Raw genomic sequence first — 26,427 nt, 5'->3', positions numbered from 1 at the left:
TCCTAAGAAACATGCACATTATTCCTAAGAAATATTCACAGTAAGAGATCACTTGTGTACTTTGTTCCCTTATATCAGGGAGCAAACTCTGAATGTAAAAATAATGTAATTTTTTAAATGTTACTGAGTTTACTATATAATAAGAACTGTTCAAAGGTTTATATATATTATCTTATTTTGTACTCAAAACAGGTGTTTGAAAAACAAATTATCCTCATTTTACAAAGAAACAGACATAATCACTTAGTGAATAATGAAAGTCAAAATTCAATGCCACATCCATCAGATTCCAAAGTTACATCTCTTACTCAATTATATAAATTCAATGGTACATAAAATATCAAAACCCACATAAAAACAATAGCTACAAGACAGTATAAAGGGAATAATAACACATGTAATCTTAATAATGTGTACTTTGAAGTTTTTAAACTATAAATGAATTTTGCTATAATATACATGATGAGTTAAAAAAATATCTTATGAAGTAAGATACAGTCTCCATTATGTCACCTATAGCCTCACTTCATACCTTAAGAGTACCTAGCATCACTTCATACCTTAAGAATATCTTAAGCAACAAAGCTATCAAAAACATTTTTTGTATTACCTTCTGTAACTGGTTGAAGCTTAGAAGACCGTTCTGAATCAGGAGAATGCAAAGGTTCAGGCTCTTTAAGACTTTCCAAGTGCATAAAAGGATCATAATCCACAGATGCCAAATCAGAGAGGCTTATTGGAAAATACCGTGGGTTACTAAAACACTGAGCTCCATAAACACACCCATGCAGTACCTGAAAATGCAGACAAAAAATGTACTAAACTTTCCTTTATATGAAAATAAAGACAGAAGAAAAAAATAAAGAGTACTACAAAAACCTGACAATTTTCAAAGTGCTTTACAATTTCATTCTTTAAGATCAATTGAAAACCTCTAAAAAAGAAAGAGCAAAATTTAATACAACTTACATTCAATGAAGACTAGAAAAACTGAGGTACCCTGGTGTCAGGGTTTTGTTTTCATGCAGGATCCCACCATTCTACCCCTTCCTCCCCAGGATAAGACACAACCAGTCCCTCCAAGAAGCTAAGATGGCTGCGATTTTCTTTACATATTCTTATTTCATTGTGAGCGTACAAAGCCATCCTAATTCTAGTCACTAACCACACATCAATGAAATCGAATCCTTTCACATATCTGCAATTAAACAGGATCCAGTAGAAAATGCATTTTAAATAAAGATCCTTATATCCTTTTTTAAGTACAAGATTAATCTATGTACTTAAAAAATAAGTACTTAGGGAAGAAGACATAGGTTGGGTGTTGGATTATAGTTCTAAGCATTTTAGGTTTAACATTGGGTTGTCCTTTCTCCTCCCATAGGGAGTTTAGGTTAATTCAATTACACCCACTCTAGTGCTCCTAGGGGCACATCCAGTTCCACCAGGGCTCTCCCAATCCTCTGCTTATCTTTAACTTCTCTTATGTTCTTCTCCTATTTGTTAGTCACAAATATCTCCAAATCAGACATGGGAACTTGTAAAGTCAAATCTTCTGGATTTGGTATATATATAAGTGAAATATTGCTTTTCTCTTTCCATAGCTTTATTTTAGAGCAATGTTCTTTTTGTATAGACACAGAGATACAATTAATGCTATGCCTTTTTAATATGGGTGTTAACTGACTCTGAATTAACTTATGAGCATCAGTCATATTTACTTAAGCCTCAGTTGACCTTAGATTGACCTCAGTTCCTTACCAAAATGGGTACCATCAAGGAATTTGGATGGACCCAGGGCAAGCTGTGAGCTACCTTGGCTTCGACATGAGACAGAACTAAGGATCGTAAGAAGTATAATAAGTAAGCAGCACAGTCATGAAACAAACTCTGACATGACCCAAAAAGAAGTAACTGAGTAAGAATCCTGTTGGGATTAGGAAAAACTAACCTGGCCTGAGAACTGTAGTCTGGAAATATAGCAAGATATCCCCAGGAAGAGCCACCTTTTACCATGAGTCCAGAAAGGTCATTAAAGCTTAATCTAGGTATAGATAAAGTCTTACTGTGTTTATATAAAATGACTAGAAATATTATTAAGAAGTAAATTAATATTATTGTTTAAATGGATTACCAGTGAATTACCAGAAAGGAGAAAACAAGATGGAATTCTGCCCCTGGGCAGATCTCCTAGAAGGAATCTAGAGTGCTGGAGTTCCTAGATAATATTGTCCTCAGGTGGTGTCCTAGAAGAATTTCCCCTAAAGGAGGGACTTTACATCTATTCATTGTTTATGTTCATGTTCAACCACACCTGTGTGTAACTGCTGCCCCCTGCCCACCAATCCTTCACGGCTTCCCTATAACAATCCTGACTAATCTGAATAAAGTGCCACTGAGTAGCAGCTGTGGCCCCATTGATCCTTCATCCATTGATTGGGGGGGACAGTCACTGGCCCATAATGTACCAGGGAACCCTGGTCACCGTGGAACGGTGATGCTGACTATGACAGTAGGGTGCATGCCTTGCACATGGCTTATGTGGGTTCAATCTCTGGCATCTCATATATTCTCCCAAGCAAACTCTGAATGCAGAGCCAGGAATAATCCCTGAGCACCTCTGGGTGTACCTACCCCTCAACTCCCTCACACACAAAAAGAAGGGAGGCATATATACCAAAAATGATAAAAATTTAATAGTAAGAAATATTATTTTTATGTTTCAAAATCCCTTTTTTAACCTATTACTATGACTTGGAGTTGGGGCCTCATGTGGCAGTGCTCTCAAAGCATGTACTCCAGCCTGTTGAGCTATCTCTCCAGTACTACTCACCACTCACTTATCAAATAAATAATAAAACAAAATGGTTTACCTTATAAATGCAATTGAGGACCGACTTCTCCATCCTATCATTCTCTGTTCCTGTAGCATGAATTGGTTGCAGCAGTGTTTTTAGTGGTAAGGCCATGATCCAGTCCAGAAGGCAGAGAAGTAAGGATACCACCAACTGAAACAACAAAGAAAAGGAACACTGTAACCCCAGAACCATAAAAGAAAAGATTAATGCTTAAGATAAAATTTTCAACTTCTATCTTATTTCTAAGTTTAATTTCAGAAACTGAAACAATCCTAATATATCATTTACATTCACTTAGATTAAACTGATTTTTTTAAAACTGATTTTAAGATGCTATACATGGAAATTATGGATTTTCTCCCTTGCATTTTAGGGAAAGTGCAATTAAGCATAAAAATAAGTAATGATAAGAGTATTTCAAAAGTACTATAAAAATACTTAGTGTTTCATTTGTGGAATATAAAGTAACAGAATGGGAGACTAATACGCAAGAATAGTAGAGATACGTACCAGGAGGATTACTCCACAGCTTAATCCTCACATGTTGGGAGAAAAGGCAACTCTCATAGAGAAGGAACCACTAAGTAAAGGGTGCTAGGAGGGCCCACTCGGGATGGGCGATACATACTAAAAGTAAACTATAGACCGAACATGATGGCCACTTAGTACCTCTACTGCAAACCACAACAGCCAAAAGGAGAGAGAGAGCAAAAGGGAATGCCCTGCCAGAGATGGGGTGGGGTGGAGGGGACGAGGTGGGGGTGGTGGGAGGGATGCTGGGACCATTGGTGGTGGAAAATGGGCACTGGTGGAGGGATGAGTACTTGATCATTGTATGACTGAAACGCAAGCAGAAAAGTTTGTAAATCTGTAACTATATTTCATGGTGATTCATTAATAAAAATTTTTTAAAAAATTAAAAAAATACTTGAGTGTAAAAAATAAGACACCAAAGTTACAGTTGTTTAATTAACTACACAAGAAATGAAAGGCAAATGAACAGTTTTAGTCCATGCATACTACTATCATTCCTCTTCTAATTTAGTAATACCTCAATGAGTATCCTGCCATAAAGATTATGATAATCACTTTCCTAAAAATATTATAAATTTTATTAAATAATTCTACTCTCTAAACTACTATATGAAAGTCCATGGCCTTCCTATATGCAAATAATAAAGAGAGAAAGTGACATGAAAAAAACAATCCCGTTCACAACCATGCCTCAGAAAATCAAGTACCTTGGAATCAGCTTAACTAAGGAGGTAAAGGATTTGTACAAAGAAAACTACAAAATGCTACTTCATGAAATAAAAGAGGACAAGAGGAAATGGAAACATATCCCCTGATCATGGACTGGAAGAACTAACATTGTCAAAATGGCAATACTCCCCAAAGCATTATACAGGTTCAGTGTGATCCCTCTAAGGATACCCATGAAATTCTTCAAAGAAAATGGATCAAACACTCCTAAAATTCATATGGAACAACAAACCCCCACGAATAGCTAAAGCAATTCTTGGGAAAAAGAGATGGAAGGCATCACCTTCCCCAACCTCAAACATTACTACAAAGTAGTAATAATCACTTTGGTATTGGAACAAAGGCAGAGCCGCAGACCAATGGAACGGGGTTGAATATCCTTACATATACCATCAAATATATGATCATCTAATCTTTGATAAGGGAGCAAGAAATGTGAAACGGAGCAAGGGAAGCCTCTTTAACAAATGGTGCTGGCAAAACTAGACTGCTACATGCGAAAAAATAGATTCAGACCTCTACCTAAAACCATGCACAAAAGTCAGATCAAAATGGATTAAAGAACTCAATGTCAGACCAGAATCTATAAGGTACACTGAAGAAAAGGTCAGTAAAGACCTCCACGACACTGAAGCTAAAGGTATCTTCAAAGACAACACCCCACTGACCAAGCAAGCGGAAACAGAGATAAACAAATGGGACTATCTTAAACTAAGAAGCTTCTGTACCTTAAAAGAAACAGTAACCAGAATACAAAGACAGTCTATAGAATGGGAAAGAATATTCACCCAATATCCATCTGATAAGGGGTTGATATCAAGGATCTACAAGGCACTGGTTGAACTCTACAAGAAGAAAACATCCAATTTCATCAGAAAATGGGGTGATGAAATGAACAGAAACTCAAAGAAGAAATCCAAATGGCCAAAAGGCACATGAAAAAAATGCTCTTCATCACTAATCATCAGGGAGATGCAGATCAAAACAACAATGAAATATCATCTCACACCACAGAGACTGGCACACATCTGAAAGAACAAAAGCAACAGGTATTGGTGTGGATGTGGGAAGAAGGGGACTCTCCTTCACTGCTGGTGGAAATGCTGACTGGTTCAGCCCTTTGGGAAAACAGTATGGACTTTTCTCAAAAAAAAATTAGAAATTGAGCTCCCATTTGACCCAGCAATACCACTTCTGAGAACATATCCTGAGGGTGCAAAAAAATATAGTAGAAATGACATCTGCACTTATATGTTCATTGCAGCACTGTTTACAATAGCTAGAATCTGGAAAAAACCCAAGTGCCTGAGAAAAGATGGCTGGTTAAAGAAACCCTGGTACATCTACTCAATGGAATACTATGGAGCTGTCAGAAAAGATCCTGCTGCTCATCGATTTGTTCGAGCAGGCACCAGTAACGTCTCTCATTGAGAGACTTATTGTTAGTGTTTTTGGCATATCCAATATGCACGGGTAGCTTGCCAGGCTCTGCCGTGTGGGCTCCATACTCTCGGTAGCTTGCCGGGCTCTCCGAGAGGGGTGGAGGAATCGAACTCGGGTCGGCCGAGTGAAAGGCAAACGCCCAACCACTGAGCTGTCGCTCCCGCACGTCAGAAAATATGAAGTCATAAAATTTGTATGTAAGTGGATCAACATGGAGAGTATCATGCTAAGTGAAATGAGTCAGAAAGAGAAACATAGAAGGATTGCACTCATTTGTGGAATATAAAGCAACATAATGGGAGACTAACACCATAGGATAGTAGAAATAAAGACCAGGGAGATTGCTCCATGGCTTGGAAGCAGGCCTCACATGCTGGGGGAGGGGCAGCTCAGATGGAGAAGAGACCACCAAGTAGAGGATCTTGCTGGGGGGAAGGGAAGAGATGTGTGCAGAAAGTAGACTATAGGTCGAGCATGGTGGCCACTTAGTGCCTGTATTGCAAACCATGACACCCAGAAGAAGAGAGAGAGTGAGGGGGAATGTACCTGCCACAGAGGTGGAGCAGGGGTATATGGGGGGCTGGGGATATTGGGGATAGTGGGAGGGATACTGGGAATATTTGTGGTGGAGAATGGGCACTGGTGGAGGGATGGGTGCTTGATTATTGTATGACTAAAACATAAGCAAGAAAGTTTGTAAGTCTGTGTCTGTACCTCATGGTGTTTCACTTTAAAAATAAAAATATAAATAAACTACTGTATGTTATAGCCAAAACACTTAAAATATTAAAATAAAAATAGTAGCATCTTTGTGACATTTTATTGAATAAAGGATCAAAATTAATGAGAGAAGACTAAGAGCAGTAAGAGATCTAATGATCTTTAAAGAATATTGTCTGTCTCCTCCAAAAGAACAATTAAGAGCCCACTAAATATCCTAAAATCCACATCATCAAAGATTGACTCAAACTTCAAGTTATTTAAGTAGAAAATACACAGCAAATTCCAACAAACTTTCCCCTATTCTCCCATTCAAGCATACCCTCTCCAGAGTATGACACCAAGGATAACTAATAACTGCGGTATGACCTAAAGACAGGTCTGATGAGCCCAAACAGAGAACAGGTCTGCTTATAACAGAGGCAGGAACAGTGAGGGACTTCATATCCATGCTGGTCCGGTGGACACCGGGGAAGTATCCACCGAGGAAACCCCTAAGAAACTTACAGCTCTAGCCATAAACACACACACCTGGGCTCAACAACAGATCATCTAACTAAGCGCCACAGTGACTCCTAGTGACAAAATAAAGCAAATGCCATAAAAGGTTAAATCTGTGACAGATGTAGGAGAAATCTCTTCAGAAATCAAACTGGATGTCATAAAAACAAGAAATCTAACAGCCAATGGATTTAAAATAATGACTGTGAAGAAAATCATTGAAATACATCAAATCTACACCACAGAATGAGACATTAATGAAATAACGAAATGAAGGTTCTGGATCTAAGAGATTGAAGCTACTAAAAAAATTTAAACAGAGATAATGGATATGAAAGCCACAATAAAATGAGGTCCTATGTGGAAAGCACAATAAGTAGGATAAATCTTCCAGAGCAAATAAGAGATGAAACTGATAAGACTGTAAATAATGACTCAAATGGAAGAGAGAGAGATAAGATCTCACAGAGGCTGAGGATATGAATTAACGGTAGAGTAAAATGCCTTGCCAGTGTGAATCCCTGCATTCAATTTTGCATCCCCTAAGCCCCAACTCCAAAACACACACTTAAGGAAAAGGATGAAACCTTTCAGAAAAATCAGAAGAGGTATTATTAAGGTAACAGAATATGAGACAGTAAAGTAGGGGGAAGAGGGGAACAGAGTGCCTAGTCAAAGAAATAACGGCTGAGAACACCCCAAACCTAAGGAACGAATCAACCACAGTAATCCATAAAATTGAGAACATCCAAATTTCTACACGCGGAGGGATGTACATCAAAGAATATCACTGTTATATTATCAAAAGTTAACTACAGAGAAAAAATATTACAGGCTGTTAAGGAAAAACTGAAGGGTAACATATAATGGTACCCTATCAAGCTATCATTAGATTTCTTAGCAGAAACTCCATAGGCTAGAAGAGAGAACAATGACAGCCACAATTCTAAAGATAAAATCTTTCAGCCAAGAATACTCTACACTACAAAATTATCATTCAAATATGATGGAGAAATAAAATCTTTCCCAGATACACAAAAGCTAATGGAGTTTACCACCACCAGGCCAGCATTACAAGAAATGCTGAAAGGAGAATATGTACAGGAAAAGGAAAAGAACATTAAACCTTAAGCATAATGATAAACTATAAAACAGAATCAAAAACACAGGCAAGAATAAGGTAACCACAAAGCAACTTAAGTGACAAAAAACAGGACAGAATCTGACCAATCAATATCAGCACTGATAAAGTTCTCAGAGACTGACAGAGTTCTTATGGTAACCACAAAGCAAAACTATGAAGCTGAAACACTTAGAAGATAAAAGAGAATCATCAGGAAAAGTCATCCAAATAACAGTGGATAGCCACTCCCTTTTACAGAAAAACAAACAAAAAAATTATAGGACAAGCATGCAAAAAAAAAAGTAGAATAGTAAGCCCTATATATCAACCATCAATCTAAATGTAAGTTGTCAAACTCACTAATCAAGAGACATAATAGCTAGATGTATTAAAAAATAAAATTGGGGCTGAAGCAACTATAGTGGGTGAGGTGTTTGTTTTACATGCGGCCAACCTGAATTCAATCCCTGGCATCCCATATGGTCCCCTGAATACTGTCAAAAGTGATACCTGAGTGCAGAGCTAGTAGTGATCCCTGAGCACCACTGGGTGTGGCCCAAACCCCCCCACCAACAATAAAATTCAGGATGCACCAATAATATGCATATAAGAAGTTCACATTAGGTATAAAGACAAACAAAGGCTAAGGATGAAAGTCAGGAGCAAGATATTTCAATCCAATAATACAGAGAAAAGGACAGAGGACTATTCACATATCTGATAAAATAAACTTTCAACTAAAAAGGAACTAACGGGGTACGGTGCCGCCCAGCAGGCCAACCTGTACCTGCAGGGCACATGCATCAGCAGTCTGACGGTGCCTTCAGGCTTCCTATACCCCCAAATTGCTGCTATGCTTCTGGCTGGACCCCAACAACTTGGGACCAAGTTTCCCAAAAAATTAAATGGCCAAAAGTTAGGTATATGGAGTCACGCCCACAAACCACCTCCAGCTCAGCTATACAAGCTCATTTATTGGCGTTACTTCAGAAACCCATAAATAAACCTCGAAAGAGATCAAAATCGGGCCATGTTAGCACATTAATGGCCATGATTCAGAGACTCACAAATGAATCTTGGAAAAGAGCAGCATGCTGCAGAAATGTCTCCCCACCCCATGCCAGGCTGATTTCAGCAGGGCACATTGGAGTGGGGCAGGTTTACCGCTTGGCCTGTCCCAAATGAACCCCGGCAACAGCAAACCTCCAGAATCCCAATCATTGCCACACTCGTGGCTGACCTTCACAGGCTCATCCTGAGCGCCCCCATGCATGAGAATAAATCTGCTGAAAAACCTAGGTATACGGGACTAGTGACTGAAAACCCCAGGCTTCACGGAGTTGGGGATGGACGACCTCCCCTCATCTCCCTGCCCTTCCGGTTCCTTGGCAGTCACCCCACAAACTCCACTGGGCACCATTTAAGTGTATTAACAACCACGATTCAGAGACTCACAAATGAATCTTGGAAGAGAACACACTGCAGCACACTGCAGAGATGCCTTCAGACCCCAAATATTTAAAGCAATTTATAATTTCAGGAGTGCATGGCTGCTTTCACACTCAGCTCATACTATTTTGCATGACATCTCATACTATCCATACAAGTAATACAAAATAAATTATTTAGCATCTGCCTAATGGGGCAGGCTTGGGTGGTGGTGGGAAAATTCAAAATAATGGGGGTGGGAAGGTGTAATGATGGTGGGATTGGTGTTGAAATATTGAAAGTAAACAATTATTATGAACAACCTTGTGAAAGTAAAATTTAAAAAATTTTTAAAAATAACGTGAAGTTCATGCCTGCTTCATTCAGCTAAATCTGTGGCTGAGTAAATAGCAGTATTCCTACATTAAAAAATGAATTAAAAAGAGACTAACAAAGATGAATATTACATCTAATCAAGGAGTACATCACCAAGAATATTCAACAGTCATCAATATTAAGTCCCTTAGAGGGGCACCTAAATATACAACTAACAGACCTGAAAGGATACACTGACAGCAACCAGGTAAGGTGATCCAAGGATCATCCAGACTATGACTTAATAAGGAAGTAACGGCATAAAATAAAGTAACTGATGAGATGGATTTTAAGAAGTTTCAATAAACACTGAAGGTCAAAAAATCAAGTATTTTTAAAATCACAAGTAGGCTAGAAATAAAAAAGAGATAATGGGTAAAACCTCTCATGTTTGAGGTGGTGACGAAGAAAGGAAGGAAGGAGAGAATTAAAGGAGATATAAACGGTATAGGAACAGTGAAAATAAAGAGATGGGCTATCATATCTACGGGAGCAGCAAAAGCATTTTTTGTTTTTGTTTGTCTATTTTGGGGCCACAACTGGTGATGCTCAGGGGTTACTCCTGGCTCTGCACTCAGGAAGGCAAGCACACTACCTGCTGTACTATTTCTCCAGCCAACAAAAGCAGGGTTTTTTTTTTTTTGGTTTTTTTTTTTGCTTTTTGGGTCACACCCAGCGATGCTCAGGGGTTACTCCTGGCTTTGCTTGGGGGACTATATGGGATGCCGGGGATCGAACCCGGGTCGGCCGCGTGAAAGGCAAATGCCCTACCTGCTGTGCTATTGCTCCGGCCCAACAAAAGCAGTTTTAAGAGGAAAAAATTCATAGCAAGACAGTCTACATCACTCAAGAAAAGTCTTGAGTAAACCAGGAAGACCAATCAACCAAAAGCCAGAAAACATAAGGAAATAATAAGATATAGAGTGGAAGTAGATGAAACAAATCACACCATTGATAAAAAAGACACAGCAAGAGTTGGTTCATTTAAAGGAGTAATAAAATCGATAAAATTCTTACTAGGCTTATCTAGGAAAAAAAAAGAAAAATCTGGTAAGAATCAGAAATGAAAGGTGTTAAGTTATAAGTGATACTTCAGAAATACAAGACATTACTATGAACATTTGTATATAAGCAAATAACACAATCAAGATTAAATGAACAACTTTTTAGAATCATACAACTCTTTAAATCTAAACTTGGAAAAAAAAACTGTGAGCAAACCAATCAAAAACACACAAATACAATTTCCCTTATTATCCAAATACAGTTCATAAACTGTTCTGGACTTAGAATTTTAGTTCATAGTCTAGGACGCAAAAATGAAGGGCTTCCTGACTAAAGCCGGATTCTATATATCTCTGAAGATGAGCAAGAATGTATCTATCAAGAGACAGACAATGGCCGGGGATATGATTCAATTAAAAGAACATACTGATCACATGTAAAGCCCTTAAATCAACTGCTGGCACCACTTGCCCAGCACTGCTGTGCACTGCCTTGTCGGTACCACTGGATGTGCCTCTATTAAAAAGGTGAAAAAATAACAGCTAGAAAATTTAATCAAATGGGTTTAAACTAATTATGAGGAGAAAGAAAAATAAACCTGAGATAAATTTATGAAATCTACTATATAAAATATAGCAGGAATAACATGAAATGACCTAGAGACGAGAGGGTATGAAGTCACATATGAAAGCAACTGAGAACAGATTTAGAAACAGCTACAGCTTCAAAGTTAAGCTAAGTAGGAGAACATAAGCAAAAACAAAACATCCTGAGATTTCAGTATAATATGATTAGAGGAGGTAGGTACATTGAAATCTGGAGAACAATAGTTAATACTGGGATGTAAAAATGAAAAGAATATTTTTTAAAGGAAATTATCAAGATCTATAGCACTCTTGTTTAACAGATCTTAGTAAAACAGTGGAAATAGTATATATGTTTATAATACTGTAAATAGAAGAAATATTTTTGCTCATACAATTGATTTAAAAAATATTTCTCATATAAATTTTGTTTTCATCATTTTCTGCATTGTAACATACGTTTCAGGTATATAACGTTGAGCATCAACATATGGCTAAAAGACATTAAATTCCCCACTACAAGTTCAATTCTATCCATTTAATTTGATTAAATTCAAAGTAACGTGATCGGTAGTGCAAGCAAGACAGCTCGGAGCTGAGACTCTGTAACTTATTATGAACTATGTCTCGAATAGACCAAAAAGTTAACATTGACATTAGCAAGCAGGAAAATGGCATCCATGGTCAAGGTGATATTCCCCAATGTGGGTGATACTGTCCCCTGGAGAGCGCAGGAATGATGTGGGTGGATGGGTGTGGCAGTAGTAGCTCAGGTGCAATGTTGTGTGGTGTGGTGGGGTGGGGTGGGGTGAGGGTGTGTGTGTGTGTGTTTGTGTGTGTGTGTGTGTGTGTGTGTGTGTGTGTGTGTGTGTGTGTACGAGCGTGTATAGGAAATGGGCTTCATGTTTGTTCCCTTATTGTCACTGAAAGACAGATTTCCAGGGGGGTCAATGAGTGAAAATTTTTTTTCCCTAAAAAGGAGACGGGAGGCTATATAAGTTTGAGAACCTCTGGAGAGAAAAACTCAACGGAAATAATAGAGTGACAACCCAGAATATTTAGCAGACAATAACTTTATAAATAATTACTAAGATTCTGTAAGAAACATCTACATAAATGATAAGGAAATGTAGACTTTCAAGAAATAGGTACAAAGTACAAAAAGAGAATAACTTTAACACAGTATCTCAAATAACTAAACACATTTCATAGTGAATTCACAAGGTGAATGGAATTTTGTACAACTTTTTGGAGGCAAGATATTTCCTCTTTCAAATATCCAATCTCTAGGTATTACAAGTACTTTTTCTAAAGGGAAATTACTTTCCATGAGTAATAGCTACACAAAGATGGGTCATATGTTGGTAGGATGAAAAAAATAGTTTAAAAGGACAAAATGTCCTGACATTCCTTTCAGTGCTTAGATTCAAAGACTTTATCAAAGACGATAATTAACTTGAAATCTGAACTAAAATATACTTTACTACACTTAATAAAACACACAGGTGATTTTAAACACAAGATGAATTAATGTTGAAAATGTAAAAACATGCCTTTACAATTTTAAAATATAACCATTTAGCGATATAACCATCAAATATAAAATAAAATTTAAATTACCCTCTTGTCCATTTCATAGGATGAAGCCTCTGTACTTGGCAAAAGATGGGTAATAGTGGCTATAAGGATCTGCAGGGGGCAAAAAGAGAGCTTAAAATATGTTAAACTGATGGTGCATCTGAAATTTAAAGCTATCTAAAGTGATATAACATTTACTGTGCAAAGTTTATCCTAACTACATTAACACTATTACTTCAAAGTGATTTTTAACAGGAAAGCTTCCCTCTCCCTCCCTTTCCCTGGACACACAACCAGCTGTGCTTCGGGCTTACTCTAGGCTCTGCAGTCCAGGGATCACTGCTGGTGGGCTTGGGGGATACAACCACATGCAAAGCTGATGCTATAACAGTTTTTCAAGAAATATGTCAGGTGTTAAAGAAAGTACCAAAGACAAAGAAAGAATGGATAAAAATAAATAACCTTCCAAAAGATATGCTATGTAGAAAGGGAAAAATATAATCATAATAATATTTAGGCTTTGGTATAAGTGGAAGGTTAAAGTTTTTGGTAATTGGAAGGATAGTGTTTTCTACCTGGGAGAGGGGATGAAGGAAAAGTACATCATTTAAAGACAACTGTAATTATAATTTGCACACAGTAGTTAAAAATTCTGAAATACAATTTCCTAATGTAAAACAGAAAGGGGGTGTCAGGAATTTCAGATACCTCAAAAAGGCTCCCTAAGTTGTCATTATTTGGCAAGGTGAATTAAAAGACTGTTGTGTAACTGTGTTTCCAGGTATCTGAACAGAAGGATTATTTTGAAAAGTCGTATTCATATAATTACTTACTTGAATAATTTTCAAAGGAGAATCAGGTTGATAAATTTGAAGTCTAGGTACATAATGAACCAGCATGTGAAGCATGTTACAAGCTACATGGGCTACTGTTTTATTAGTAAACTGCAATGAAAACAAAACAAAATATAAAAAGCACTGTATAAAATTTCCTCCTGAACCATCATTCATAAGTGCATTAACTACTGAAAATTTAACCTATTCAAGTTTTCTAAAATAAACGATTCTTGGATCATTTTACTTTTTAATAACTGTGGACACATTTTTTTATTGTCTGTGGCCATTTCTATACCTATTTGCCCTACAAAAATTTATTTTACATACTTTTTTTATTAAATTACAGTGAGACACACAGTTACAAAGTTGTTCATGATTGGGTTTTAGTCATATAATGTTCTAATACCTGTCCCTCACCGCCAATGTCCCCGGTTTCCCTTCTGTCCTCTCTCCCTTCCCTTACACCTGCCTGCCTCTATGGCAGGTACTTTTCATCTCTCTCTCTCTCTCCTTTTGGTCACTATGGTTTGCAATACAAGTACTGAAAGATTATCATGCATATCCCTTTACCTGCTTTCAATATTCAGTTCTTGTCCTGAGTGAATTTCTAATTTCTAATTACTACTGTCATACTGGTCCGTTCTCTATCCTAACTGCCCTTTGCCCCCCCCCCACACACACTTGTGGCTAGTTTCCAACCATTAACCAGTCCTTTTGGACCCTGTTTTTCCTGGCCTTGGATGTTAGCTTTATATTATTATTATTATTATTATTATTTTTACATATAGCCCACAAGAGTGCATTCATTCTCTATCTGTCCTCTCCTTTTGACTCATTCACTCAGCAATACTCTTCACATCTAGCCACTTATAAGCAAATTTCATGATTTCATTTTTCCTAACAGCTGCATAGTATTCCACTGTATAGATATGCCATAGTTTCGTTATCCAGTTGTCTGTTCCTGGACATTCAGGTTATTTCAAGATTCTGGCTACTGTGAATATTGCTGCAATAAACAGAAAAGTGCAGATGGCAGTTTTGCTATGTGTTTTTTGGCCCCCGGAGTATATTCCTAGAAGAGGTATTGCTGGGTGAAATGGGAGCTCAATTTCTAGTTTTCTGAGGAATGTCCATACTGTTTTCCAGAAAGGCCAAAGCAATCAACATTCCCACCATCAATGAATGAGAGTCCCTTTCCCCTGCATCCACACCAGCAACTGGTTGTTCTTGTTCTTTTGGATATGTGCCAGTCTCTGCAGTGTGAGATGGTATCTCACTGTTGTTTTCATTTGCATCTCCCTGATTAGTGATGTAGAACGTTTTTTCATGTGCCTTTTGGCCATTTGAATTCTTTGAATCTTGGTCACTGTTCCTTTTGAGGTATAGAAGCTTCTTAGTTTAATGTAGCCCCATTTGTTTATCTCTGCTTCATTTGCTTGGTCAGTGGTGTTTCATCTTTGAAGATGCCTTTAGCTTCAGTAACATGGAGGGTTCCGCCTATGCTTTTCTCTATGTACCTTATGGACTCAGGTCTGATGTTGAGGTCTTTGATAGATTTTAATCTGACTTTTGTTATTGTTTTACATGGAGCCGCCCAGTTTTCCCAGCACCATTTACTGAAGAGGATTCCTTGCTTTACTTCTTATTTCTTATTCCTTTACACTCATGACGTTTTTAAAAGAAATAGATCACAACTTGCTAAAATTCATATAGAATAGCTAAAGCAACCCATGGGAAAAAGAATATGGAAGGCACCATCTTCCCCAACTTCAAATTGTACTACAAAGCAGTAATAATTAAAACAGCATGGTATTGGAATAAAGACAGACCCACAGATCAATGGAATACAGTTGGATATCCTGACATAGACCTTCAAATATATTATTATTTAACAACTGAAAATTTTAACACATTTTGCATTTAAATACTATTAGGAAAATAAACAACTATCAAATTAAAGCTCACAAATCATCCCTCCAAACATATATAACTTATTTTTCTTTGTAATATTTAACTGCTTTCATGAAAATTTTATTGTATTTTCTTTAATCTGAGTCACTTCAACAGTCTCTAAACTACTTATCTGGTTGTCAATCCTATGACAATCTACTATACAGATTATTCTATAAAGGACACATGATATAATTAATATTTGATAAAAGCAATTGAGCATTCAATACTATCTTAATAATACTATCTTAATACAACCCACTAGTTTTCTTTACCTTTAATGAAACACATATTACATTCAGAGCTTCCTTAATTTGAGGGTGATGAGATTCATGGACCAATTCTTCACAAATCCAAATACCTAAACTGCAAAGTGCGACACATCTGCATAAAAAGTAACAATAATAAAAATTTATAAATTCTGAAGTGAAATCATCAGTAAAATCACAACACCAACAACCAACAACAATGAACAGCACTGTAATTTTTCGTGAATTCATCAACTTATAACTCTGAATATTAGCTCTTTTGGAGAGTGCGGGACATGTGGGGGGGTTGTTGGGCCACACCAGCAGAGTTCAGGGCTTACTCCGGGCTGTTTCCAGGAATCACTCCTGGAGGGACTGGGGGTAGACATGACATGGAGTGTCAAGAACAGAACCTAGGTTGGTCGCCCATGTGTAAGGCAAGTGCCTTACCTGCTCTACTAGCTCCCTGGCCCCTGAACATTAGCTCCTAAGAGAAAGCGGGAAGAAAACATATCCCTAAACTCTATGCCTAATTTCCTGTTATAATTTGCTATCAGTATCATAAGTAGGAAGAATCACTATAATAAATCAATATTAACAAATTGATATTACCATAGAGTTTCCTGAACAATTTCAAAGGTAAGAGTACAATATTATTGACTGAGAAAATAAACAAAAAATTAAGTTACTGATATAAGTTAAATAATATCTTTTCATTAATGTCAGAAAAAATTTTAAATAGGGAACAGAAAACTTGCATATTTATAAAGGATTTTATTTTTTTGTTTCTGGGTTGCAACCAGCAGTGCTCAGGACTTTCTCCTGGTTCTGTGCTTAGGAATCACTCCTGATGATATTGAGGGGGGACTGAACAGGCCCCATGCAAAGCAAGCATCTTAGCCTTGTCCTACCTCTTCAGTTCCAGGGACTCCAACAGGGAAACAAAAATTTTTATAGCCTTTGTTCTGCTCCCTGATGTCATAAAACTTCACTCCCTACCAACTTTCAGGTAGTGTAAGTAGCTTTCAGTCTGAATGGAGTCATCTGACTTGGCAAGAATTCATAAAGGTGTTTGAGTACAAGCCTTTGGTCAGCTATATGATGATTATTATGCTCCTAAGTATAAAAAAAAGTCAATTCCTCTCAAATCATGATATACCTGTATGTACTGATACTGTTAGTATTAAATTAAACTCAAATGCTAAATTTCAAAACAGCTTAATAAAAATTATGAAGTCCCTTTTCAATCGATCACAGTGTTAATTCTACTAAATTATTTATTATCTAAACTACTAGAAAGTCTTCTAAGTTGACTGCTTTATTTTATTCCTAATTTTTAACTCATTAATCCTAGGTAAGATCAGTGTGTGTGTGTGTCTGTCTGTGCACACAGTTTCTGACATTCCTTAAATTATCAAAATAATTTAAATTCTTTCCAGTATGATTCAACACCTTGGTCCTGCTCAGATTTTAGGATATAAGTTTCTAATACTTTCATATCTGAAAGGTAAAAGAAAACAAATTTAGACAATAAGTATGCTTATCTTCAGGAATTTTCCTATGTTCTCAATATACACTGTTGTCCTACAGACACCCAAGCCTATTTGGGCCAGCTATGCTTTGGACTTCAATATTCTTTTTTCCTTTTTTTTGTTTTTGGGTCACACCTGGCGATGCACTGGGGTTACTCCTGGCAATGCTCGGGGGACCATATGAGATGCTGGGAATCGAACCCTGGTCTGCTGCATGCAAGGCAAATGCCCTACCCGCTGTGTTATCACTTCAGACCCCTGGACTTCAATATTCTTTAACTTAAGGGACTTCAATATTCTTTAACTTGAGAGAAGATGCAATTAAAAAAGGGAGTAAGAGGGAGATCTGAAGTTCTAGATTCAAATCTAGTTCTGGCACTTAATACTTGCATATCTAATATGGTCCTGAAGAAAATATGTCAGAGTTTCAATCATGGCTCTGCCAAAGTTGGATAAGAGAAAAATTATTGAAATACCACAGACTTCCATTTATGAAAAGGAGGATAAAAAACCATACATGGGGCCAATGGAAAGCTCAGTGGTTAAAAGTACTTGTCGCATAATCTTGAAACCATGGGCTTGATGCCTATTTGTCCACAAATACACAGTTGCAGCAGCTCTATGTCTGGGATCCTGGTGCCAGCATGGCCAAGTGTGTACAAGCATCACCTAAAAGGCTGCGACCTCTGGTGACCACAACTAAAAAGATGTGTGAGCACTGTGGCCAGGAGTGCACATTCCAGCATTGAGTACCACTGCACCCTTTGTTAGTTCTACAAACTGAGTGTGCAAGCACCAAAATAAACCAGTGCAAGCCACAATTATAATAGCAGCAACAGAGAGAAGAGAGGAAACTGTACCTAAATTCTGGATAAAGATTGGATGAGGCAATGTTTACAACCCTGCCTGGCACAGAGAGAAGGCATAATAAAAAGTTTATCAAGCCATAAGTTTCTTATTTATGGCTTACAACTGGAAAAATAATTATGACTGGAGTAATCTTAATTATAAGGATTACATGAAACAATAATATGGGAGAATCCTTAAAGCATTATCATTATTAACATAGAAAGTCACAGAGATATATCATTTAAAAATCATCAAATATGACGGTAAATTGAAAAAAAATTTCAATTATCACTAGAAGTGATAATGTGGAACAACAGAAAAGCCACTGTCATTTTCTGGAGTAGTTTTTCAGTATTAAAATAGGAAGGCTTGTTTTAAAAAAATTGCTCATATTTAAGTTAGAGAGTAACTGAGGAAAATATGTAAGTAAATCTTAAAGCTATGTCTCACTTCAAGAAATGATTGATTCATATTATTTTCACTTGTCAGGAGAAAAAATTAGATTTAGGTTAGAATTAGAATCCAGATGGTCAGCACTAGTGCCATGCTACCTCTACCTGAGATCCAAATATGCACATATGATCAGAAAAGAGAAAGTTCTGCAGGATGTAGATTGAAATAGCAGCACTATTCATATAGCAATAGACTAATATTGAGGTTAATGACATACTATTGGAACTCAATTCAAGACACCTGAAGTGAGTTTTAGTAAACTTAGGCTGAAGAGATAGTATAGGAGTAAAGCACCTGCCTTGAACATACTCAACTGCGGTTCTATGCCATGCCCCCCATATGGGTGATCCCTGAGTACAGAGACAAGAATAAGCCCTAAGACCGGCTTGGGCTCCCAGACAAAACAAGAAACCTGAAATAAAACTCATATGATATTTTTAGAGAAAAGAAATGCTACTATTGGCAGCCTGCTTGATCAGTTAGAAACTATTTTAGGAAAGGTTTAATGAAATAGAAAATGACACCCTTTATCTTGTTAAGACATTTTAAAAGGAAAACAATTTGAAGTGCTTTTTAGTTTTTAAGTAAGAGTATACAATGCTTGTGCTGGTGGAGTGGGGAACATGGGGTGGGGCTTCCACAGTGGACCTGATGGGTCGGTGTATGGCCTGGAGGTGCTTAGAAGCATCTCACCCAAAGGTGCTGGAGGGAAGGGGGCACCTGGTGCCAGGGCTTTACCTCAGGGCCTCACACATGCTAGGTATATGCTGTTCCACTCACACCATCTCCCAGGCCCAGGAAAAACTTTAAAAATCTTATTACTTATATTCAATTTTTAAAACTACCCCAACCAAATATTTATATATTAATATGTACTATTTTCTTAGACATATTACTTTCTACATTAAAAATAGTTTAATTCCATGCATTTTAGATAGAGAAAAAAGATATTGGGAAAATGCTAAGTTGATTTTGGAGGCAGCCTCTCAAGCAGTGCTCAGGAGCCTGGGGCCACCCCAGTGATTCTTACAAGCCCAGTGACATAGCTATGCTCAGGAGCACCAGGCCACAACAGGTGGTGATTGTTCAGAGGCCTCCGGGGCTATAAATTTGATTTTTTTAAGTGAAAATACGTTGCCATATAAATCACTGGGGGACAGCTAGGGGGGAGCATTCACTTGCCCAAATAATTTTTTTAAAATCTGTGATTCCAAAGAACGTTTTGTATCTCCAACAACCTGGATTGCTAAATAATTCAATAAAGCTTCAAAATAAGATCCAAACACAGAACAATCGATTACGCCAAGTTGGAAGAGTTATTTGACCTACCGTGCAGGACCTGAAGGCTCATCTCTTGCAGAGCTTAATACAGTTTTGATTATAAGTTCCTAAAATAGGGGAAATATAGTTAGTCACAATGGCAAGATTTCAATCGCTCACTCAACATGCATTTGTTAAATGGACAATGTGGGCCCTGGCACTGATCAAGGTTGTAGGACTGTAACACTGAAACAAAAGAGGAAGTCTTAATTCTCCCATTTATCTAACAGTCGAATATCACTCACTGAAGTAGCTAAAGGCACATAAACTTCTAAAAGTTGTATGTTGTGATTCTAACTCCTCAAGATAATGGTATGTAGAGGTGCTTGGGTCACAGGAGTGAAGTTTATACGGGTGAGATGAATTTTTTTTTTTTTTTTTTTTGCTTTTTGGGTCACACCCAGTGATGCACAGGGATTATTCCTGGCTCATGCACTCAGGAATTACTCCTAGCGGTGCTAGGGATACCATATGGGATGCTGGGAATCGAACCTGGGATGCGTGCAAGGTAAACACCCTACCCGCTGTGCTATCACTCCAGCCCCCAAGAGATGAATTTTTTAAGAGATGTATCTAGAAAGCTACTCGCCTTGCTTCTCCTATCAAAGGACACAATGAGAGGCAAGGGGCTTATGCATCAGGAAGAGGGCTCTCACTAAATGTGACAATGGGGCACCTGTATCTTGGACTTCTCAGTCTCCAAAACTTGTGAGAAATAAATGTGTCATTAATAAGCTACCATATGTTATACAAGACTGTAGTATCTTATAGTAGTCCAAAATACAAAGGATTTTGAAAAAAAATTTGAGGCTGCTAGGTCAAATTTGCTGAACTTGGAGATTACGCTTGGCTCACAGTGCTCAGGGGTTGCTCATGATAGTGGCCAGGGGACCATGAAATGCCAGAGATGGATTTGGGACTCCCACATGCAAAGTACATGTTCTAGCCCTCTGAGCATCTCTGGCTCTAGACTCTGAAATTTATCATCAAATGTGCATGTTAAAAAGTGAAACTTTTTGAGCGGAGGGGAGAAGGCAGATGGAATAGAGAAGGGATCACTGAAAAAATGATGGCTAGACAGTCAGGATGGGAGATGTGTTGAAAGTGGATAATGGACCAAACATGATGCCCTCTCAGTGTCTGTGTTGCAAGCCATAATGCCCCAAAGCAGAGAGAGTATGGGGAATATTGTCTGCCATGGAGGCGGGGGGGGGGGGGGAGGGGGTTAGAAAGGGGGGTATACCCAAGATATCGGTGGTGGGGAATATGCACTGGTGGAGGAATGGGTGTTGGATCATGTCAGCACAGAAGAGACAGTCTAGGGTTAAGGCACAAGTCTTGTATGCAGCTGGTCTTAGACTGATCCCATGGTCCCCCAAGTACCACTAGGTGTAGTGGAGAACCCATGGACTCCTGGGATGGCTGCATAATATTGGACCCTGGCTGGGAGTCCTCCCTTCTTCAATAAATTTAAGTAAATTAAAAACTACTCTCAGAGAAAGCAAATGTTTCTTTATTAAAAAAAAAATCATCATGACTTCTAAGGAGACACAATACTATGCTCTAATTTCAAGGACCAATACAGGTCAAATGCAGAGAGCATCTGTCAACTATAGTAACAAGCACTTCTTGGGACTGTTAAACTCTTGGAAATTTGTAATACTCAGGGCATTCAGCTAGAAACCGTCCTGACGTGTTGATAGAATTATTTACCACAAGGCATATTACTAGGCACAGAGCACTAAATGTCTTTATTCTAACTAGGAAACCTCATCCCACTATTCTTCATCATCTTAGTTTAGGAATTTTATTAAGTCCAGAGGACTAAGGATGTTGATCATATCACAACATCCAGTAGTTTAATCACTGTTTATTTTGCACCATGTTCTGTTCAAACCTGTTAATGTCTGGGATCACCACCCAAATTCCACCTATTTCTATAGTGAAACATTACATTGTTTGGTTCATCAAACAAGAACTAGGGAGAGGAAGAGAGTCATGTGGATTCTCAGTCAAGAGTGCCATCAAAATTGTGGAAGCACAAAAGCACAGATTCTGACTCATAAGATGTTTGTTTCTACAAATGTTGAGCGAGAATGAAAAACTCTTGGGAGACTGACAAGTCAGTGGATTTTATCATGAGAAACATTTCCAAAGTGGTTATAAGCAGACAAAAAAGACTCTGTGCCTAATGAACATTTCATATTCTATGTTTAAGGTAAAGTTGATTATGTGCTTTAACAACTGAGTGGATTTCTAATGGAAAAGAATACAATTTTTTTCAACTAAACATGGTTATAAAATCATTTAAATACTCAAGGTTGGCATCTGACCCTTCTTACCTTAACATCTGTAAATTGAGACACAGCAATATCAGGAATGTTGGGATGTAGAGCAGGTAATTCAAAATATAAATTGGGAAAGCAAACCAAAGATCCCAGAAGAACTTGAGCTTCTACCCTCGGTGCCTATGTTGTATAAAAATTTTAAATCTTTAAAATGTATTTAATAATGTGATCATATTAACATAAAATTAATTATCTAACCAAGTTACATGTGGAAGTGAATGAGACAAAGTTCAAAACTGAAAGGAGAAATACAAAAAGGTCTGGTTTTCACCTATACACTGAACATAAAGCACTATTATTCTCAAATAGTTTTAGAGCAGTTAATAAGCATAAATCAGCTACAATTAATGAGTATACCTTATCTAATAGCACAATCACCCTAGTTCTGAAGAAAGTACAGATCAATACTTTCAATTTAAAAACAACCCACACATTGTAATATATTCTAATAACTCAATGTCACTATTTTTATTATAATTGCAATGATGAATAAAGTGACAAAATAAAAATAACTATCTTCAAGACTACTAGGCAGTAGTCTAGATAATTTTAATATTATCCCTATTTCATGGTTATACTACAAAAAATTAGAATTTATAAAATAAATTAGAATTTACAAAATAACAGTTAATGAAAGTAACTTGGGGGGGTGATGTTGGAGTCACACCCAGTGGTGTGGTAAGCAAGGGCTTATTCTTGACTCTATACTCAGACATCACTCTTGGTGGGACTGGAGATTAAACTGGGATTGGCTGTGCGCAAGGGAAGCACCTACTGAATGGTTTTTCTAGCCCTATGATTAAGGTTGACTTTTATCTTTTTTCTTAAGCTCTATTAAGCCATTTCTGAAATATACGTAGCATATATAGTGCCCTGTGTTTAGTCCCTGGCCCAATGTACCCTCTGACTCTCCTTGTCTCCTATTAGTTACAGGTGTAGCCCTGGTGGCCGCTCACAGTACTGGGCCACACACTGCATCACTGACCCAAGTACCTGTCTCCTTGTCTCTGTCTCTATTTCTGTTTCCCTCCTTCTCCCTCTCCTTCCTTCCCTCCCTCCTTCCCTCCCTCCCTCCCTCCCTCCCTCTCTCTCTCTCTCTCTCTCTCTCTCACACACACACACACACACACACACACACACACACACACATACCACATGCATACACGTGTGCGTGTGCCCCTGTGCACACCATGAGCAGCCCCAGGAACTGCCCTAGGAAGTGGGCTGCAACATTAGATGTGGCCCCTACACTAATAACTTCCACAAAATCTCAGGTACAAGGTAGTGGTATAAAATGTAAGGGTACGTTTGATTAAAAGTAAATTGTCTTTTAACAACAAAATTGGTTTTAAAAAATCTATGTATATTCATTATCAAGGTAACATGATCACAATAATGGTAATAGTTCATGCTTTTCCCCATTGTCCTTATGTACTTCTGGTCTCTTTTCTCCCCACCCTCTTACTAATCTCAGTTCTGCTGACAGAGCCCAAGGTTCTCACTGACCATTGTTTTCATTGAACACTGTCCAAAAATTATTATTATTATTATGTGCTTTTTGGGCCACACCCAGCAATACACAGGGATTACTCCTGGTTCTGCACTCAGGAATTACCCTGGTGTTGCTTAGGGGACCATATGGGATGCTGGGGATCAAATGAACCTGGGTTGGCCGTGTGCAAGGCAAATACTCTACCCACTGCGCTATCGCTCCAGACCCTGTCCAAAAATTATTTAATGAAAGATTAGCTAAGGTTCTCTTTTTGAAGTGGATAAGGTAACAGAATGTCAGGTATGTGGGTATAATAACGACAGACTTGCAATGTAATTAAGAAAGGTAAAACTGAATTCAACCATCTTATCAACTCCCAAAGTGGATGGAGGTAGCATTAAAATAAGAAAGATAAGTGAGGTATGGATCTAAGTGGGAACCCACAGAGTAAGATTTTGAGCATCTCCAACATCTTCCTGAGGAACAGTCCCTACACTATAGTGGAGATGTGGGTTGGGTTTGACTTCTGCAATGACTGGTTCCTGATACAATCTTTCTCAATAGGTGTTTCTCGTAGGAGTCAGAGGAAACAGAAAATGACTATTTTTTTAAACTTTCACAAGGGAATTTTACATCCTTCTAGATGCACAGGAGGTAAGTAAATAATATAAAATGGATATTAGGGATTAATTCTAAACCAGCCTGGAGAAAGGCTGCAGAAAATATGCTAGCTATTCAGATAAACATCTCGTCAAACAGTAATATTTCCAAAGTAAGTTTATTGTTAAAAATTGATAATATTTCTGCATTATTCTTCTGAGTCCTATAAATTTTTGCCAGGATCTGAGATAATCTTATATACTGATAATACTTTAAGAGCTTTGTAATTTACAATTTCTAGTTTGTCTTCCACTTAATTTACTCCTAGATTAATACATACACTTAATGTTTCCAAAGTACAGATTCAATCATCTTTCTCCCTACCCTACTTTAATTGTGTATCTCATATAGCATTACAATCTGTCCTGGGTACTCAAATCTAAAGCAGTGCTTCTCAATCTTTAATTTCCACACAAATCACTATGGATACAGTTAATATGCTTATTATTCTATTTTAGTAGATCTGTGATAGGAAATGAGATTCCAATTTTCTACCCAAATCATGCTAAATGTTTCTGACGTGCAGACCATACTCTGGGCTCTGGAGAAACTTTCTGTTCTGTTTACTAATCCCTATCTTCTCAACAAAAGACATCTGTCATTCCCTGAACACAATTCACTCAATCAGTGCCTGCTGTCCTTTGTCAAGAATGGCCTCCCCTCTTCTTTGTTTTTATTTATAACGCTTACCTTTGAAGAATTTATTCAGCTTTTTTTCTCATGAAATTCCTAATATCCCTATACAAATAAGATCTCTTCTTTCTCTGAATTACCAAGTTATTTAACAAATTCAATGTCTATACGGGGTGTTATACTATTTCATTCATGTTACAAATATAAATTTAATCCTTATAACTCTAGGTGGAAGATCATCTCCGTTTCATAGAAAAAAAACAGAAGAAATAATTTCTGTAAGTTACAGCTAATAGGTAGCAGGACCAGGATTTGAACCCAGGCACACTGGCTCTAGACTTCATTCTTTCAACCAATGTGCTAAATTCCGCCTATTGATACCCATTTATTGCCCTGTGTTCAATGGTTATTTTTATTTTTTAGTAATTATCTTTGTATATGTCTCTCAGCTCTTTGGTAAAGCTGATTTTGATAGGGTTGTTAATGTACTTTCCTAACTCTACAGCAGCAGTCTTAACGTTGAACACAGTATGTATCTAATTAACTCTCATCCTTTTGTATCTCACTCAGAGGAATATTGGATATTAGGGTAAACATAAAGTTAATAAACACAAAGGGCTTAGTACCATACTGAACCCATACCAGGTGCTGAATAAATACCTACACAACCAATTAATAAATATCTTTAAGTGTGATGTTGCGCTATGCCCTAGAGATATCAAGATGTGTTAAGATATGATAATTATCATTAGGAAATTAGAATAATCAGATTGAAAATAGCTTATAAGTACAGGTTCTTATTTATATACTTCCTTTAAGTGATTGCCAATATGATCCATAAAAACCAATGTTTCCAGCTTTACATCTTCAGTGCTAACATTTCTTTTGAGCTCCCGACTCATACATGTAACAGTCGGCCAGATATCTCATGGCTATCTCATAAGTAGCTTACTTTGTTCCCATACATAACTTCTAGTTTGGAAGCTGGTCTCTGATGGCTTATAAATAAAAACAGGGTATGCAAAACCGCATTGCAAATGATAAGGTACTAAAATACTTGTAGTTTTTTTCAGTTAACTATTAGTGAATAGCTCTTTTTCATTACTATGTCACTCTTCTTTTTAACTGCTACAATGACTACTCAATCTTTCCATAGAATGAACATAATCTCTTTCCCACTATCACTCAGCTACTGCCTTTCTCTTTAGTTCACCTTTGTCACCTATCT

General features: G+C 37.5%; 1 protein-coding gene across 6 annotated transcripts in view; it reads right to left on the bottom strand.

The window, feature by feature from the left end:
• The window catches only part of RALGAPA1 (Ral GTPase activating protein catalytic subunit alpha 1), a 211,789-nt gene that overhangs the window by 79,852 nt on the left and 105,510 nt on the right, over positions 1 to 26,427 (bottom strand). For all 6 annotated transcript variants that reach the window (XM_055130478.1, XM_055130481.1, XM_055130482.1 and 3 more), the window contains 7 exons: positions 22,409 to 22,534; positions 20,076 to 20,134; positions 15,940 to 16,048; positions 13,712 to 13,822; positions 12,921 to 12,989; positions 2,874 to 3,008; positions 611 to 794 (listed from right to left, as the gene is read on the bottom strand). In XM_055130478.1, coding sequence (XP_054986453.1) covers positions 611 to 794; positions 2,874 to 3,008; positions 12,921 to 12,989; positions 13,712 to 13,822; positions 15,940 to 16,048; positions 20,076 to 20,134; positions 22,409 to 22,534 — 793 coding nt within the window. The remainder of the gene's footprint in view (positions 1 to 610; positions 795 to 2,873; positions 3,009 to 12,920; positions 12,990 to 13,711; positions 13,823 to 15,939; positions 16,049 to 20,075; positions 20,135 to 22,408; positions 22,535 to 26,427) is intronic.

Source organism: Sorex araneus, chromosome 3 (genome assembly GCF_027595985.1).
Source record: "Sorex araneus isolate mSorAra2 chromosome 3, mSorAra2.pri, whole genome shotgun sequence".
Lineage (NCBI taxonomy): Eukaryota > Metazoa > Chordata > Mammalia > Eulipotyphla > Soricidae > Sorex > Sorex araneus.
Note: the sequence above shows the minus strand (reverse complement) of the source record. Positions and strands in the feature narration are given on the sequence as shown.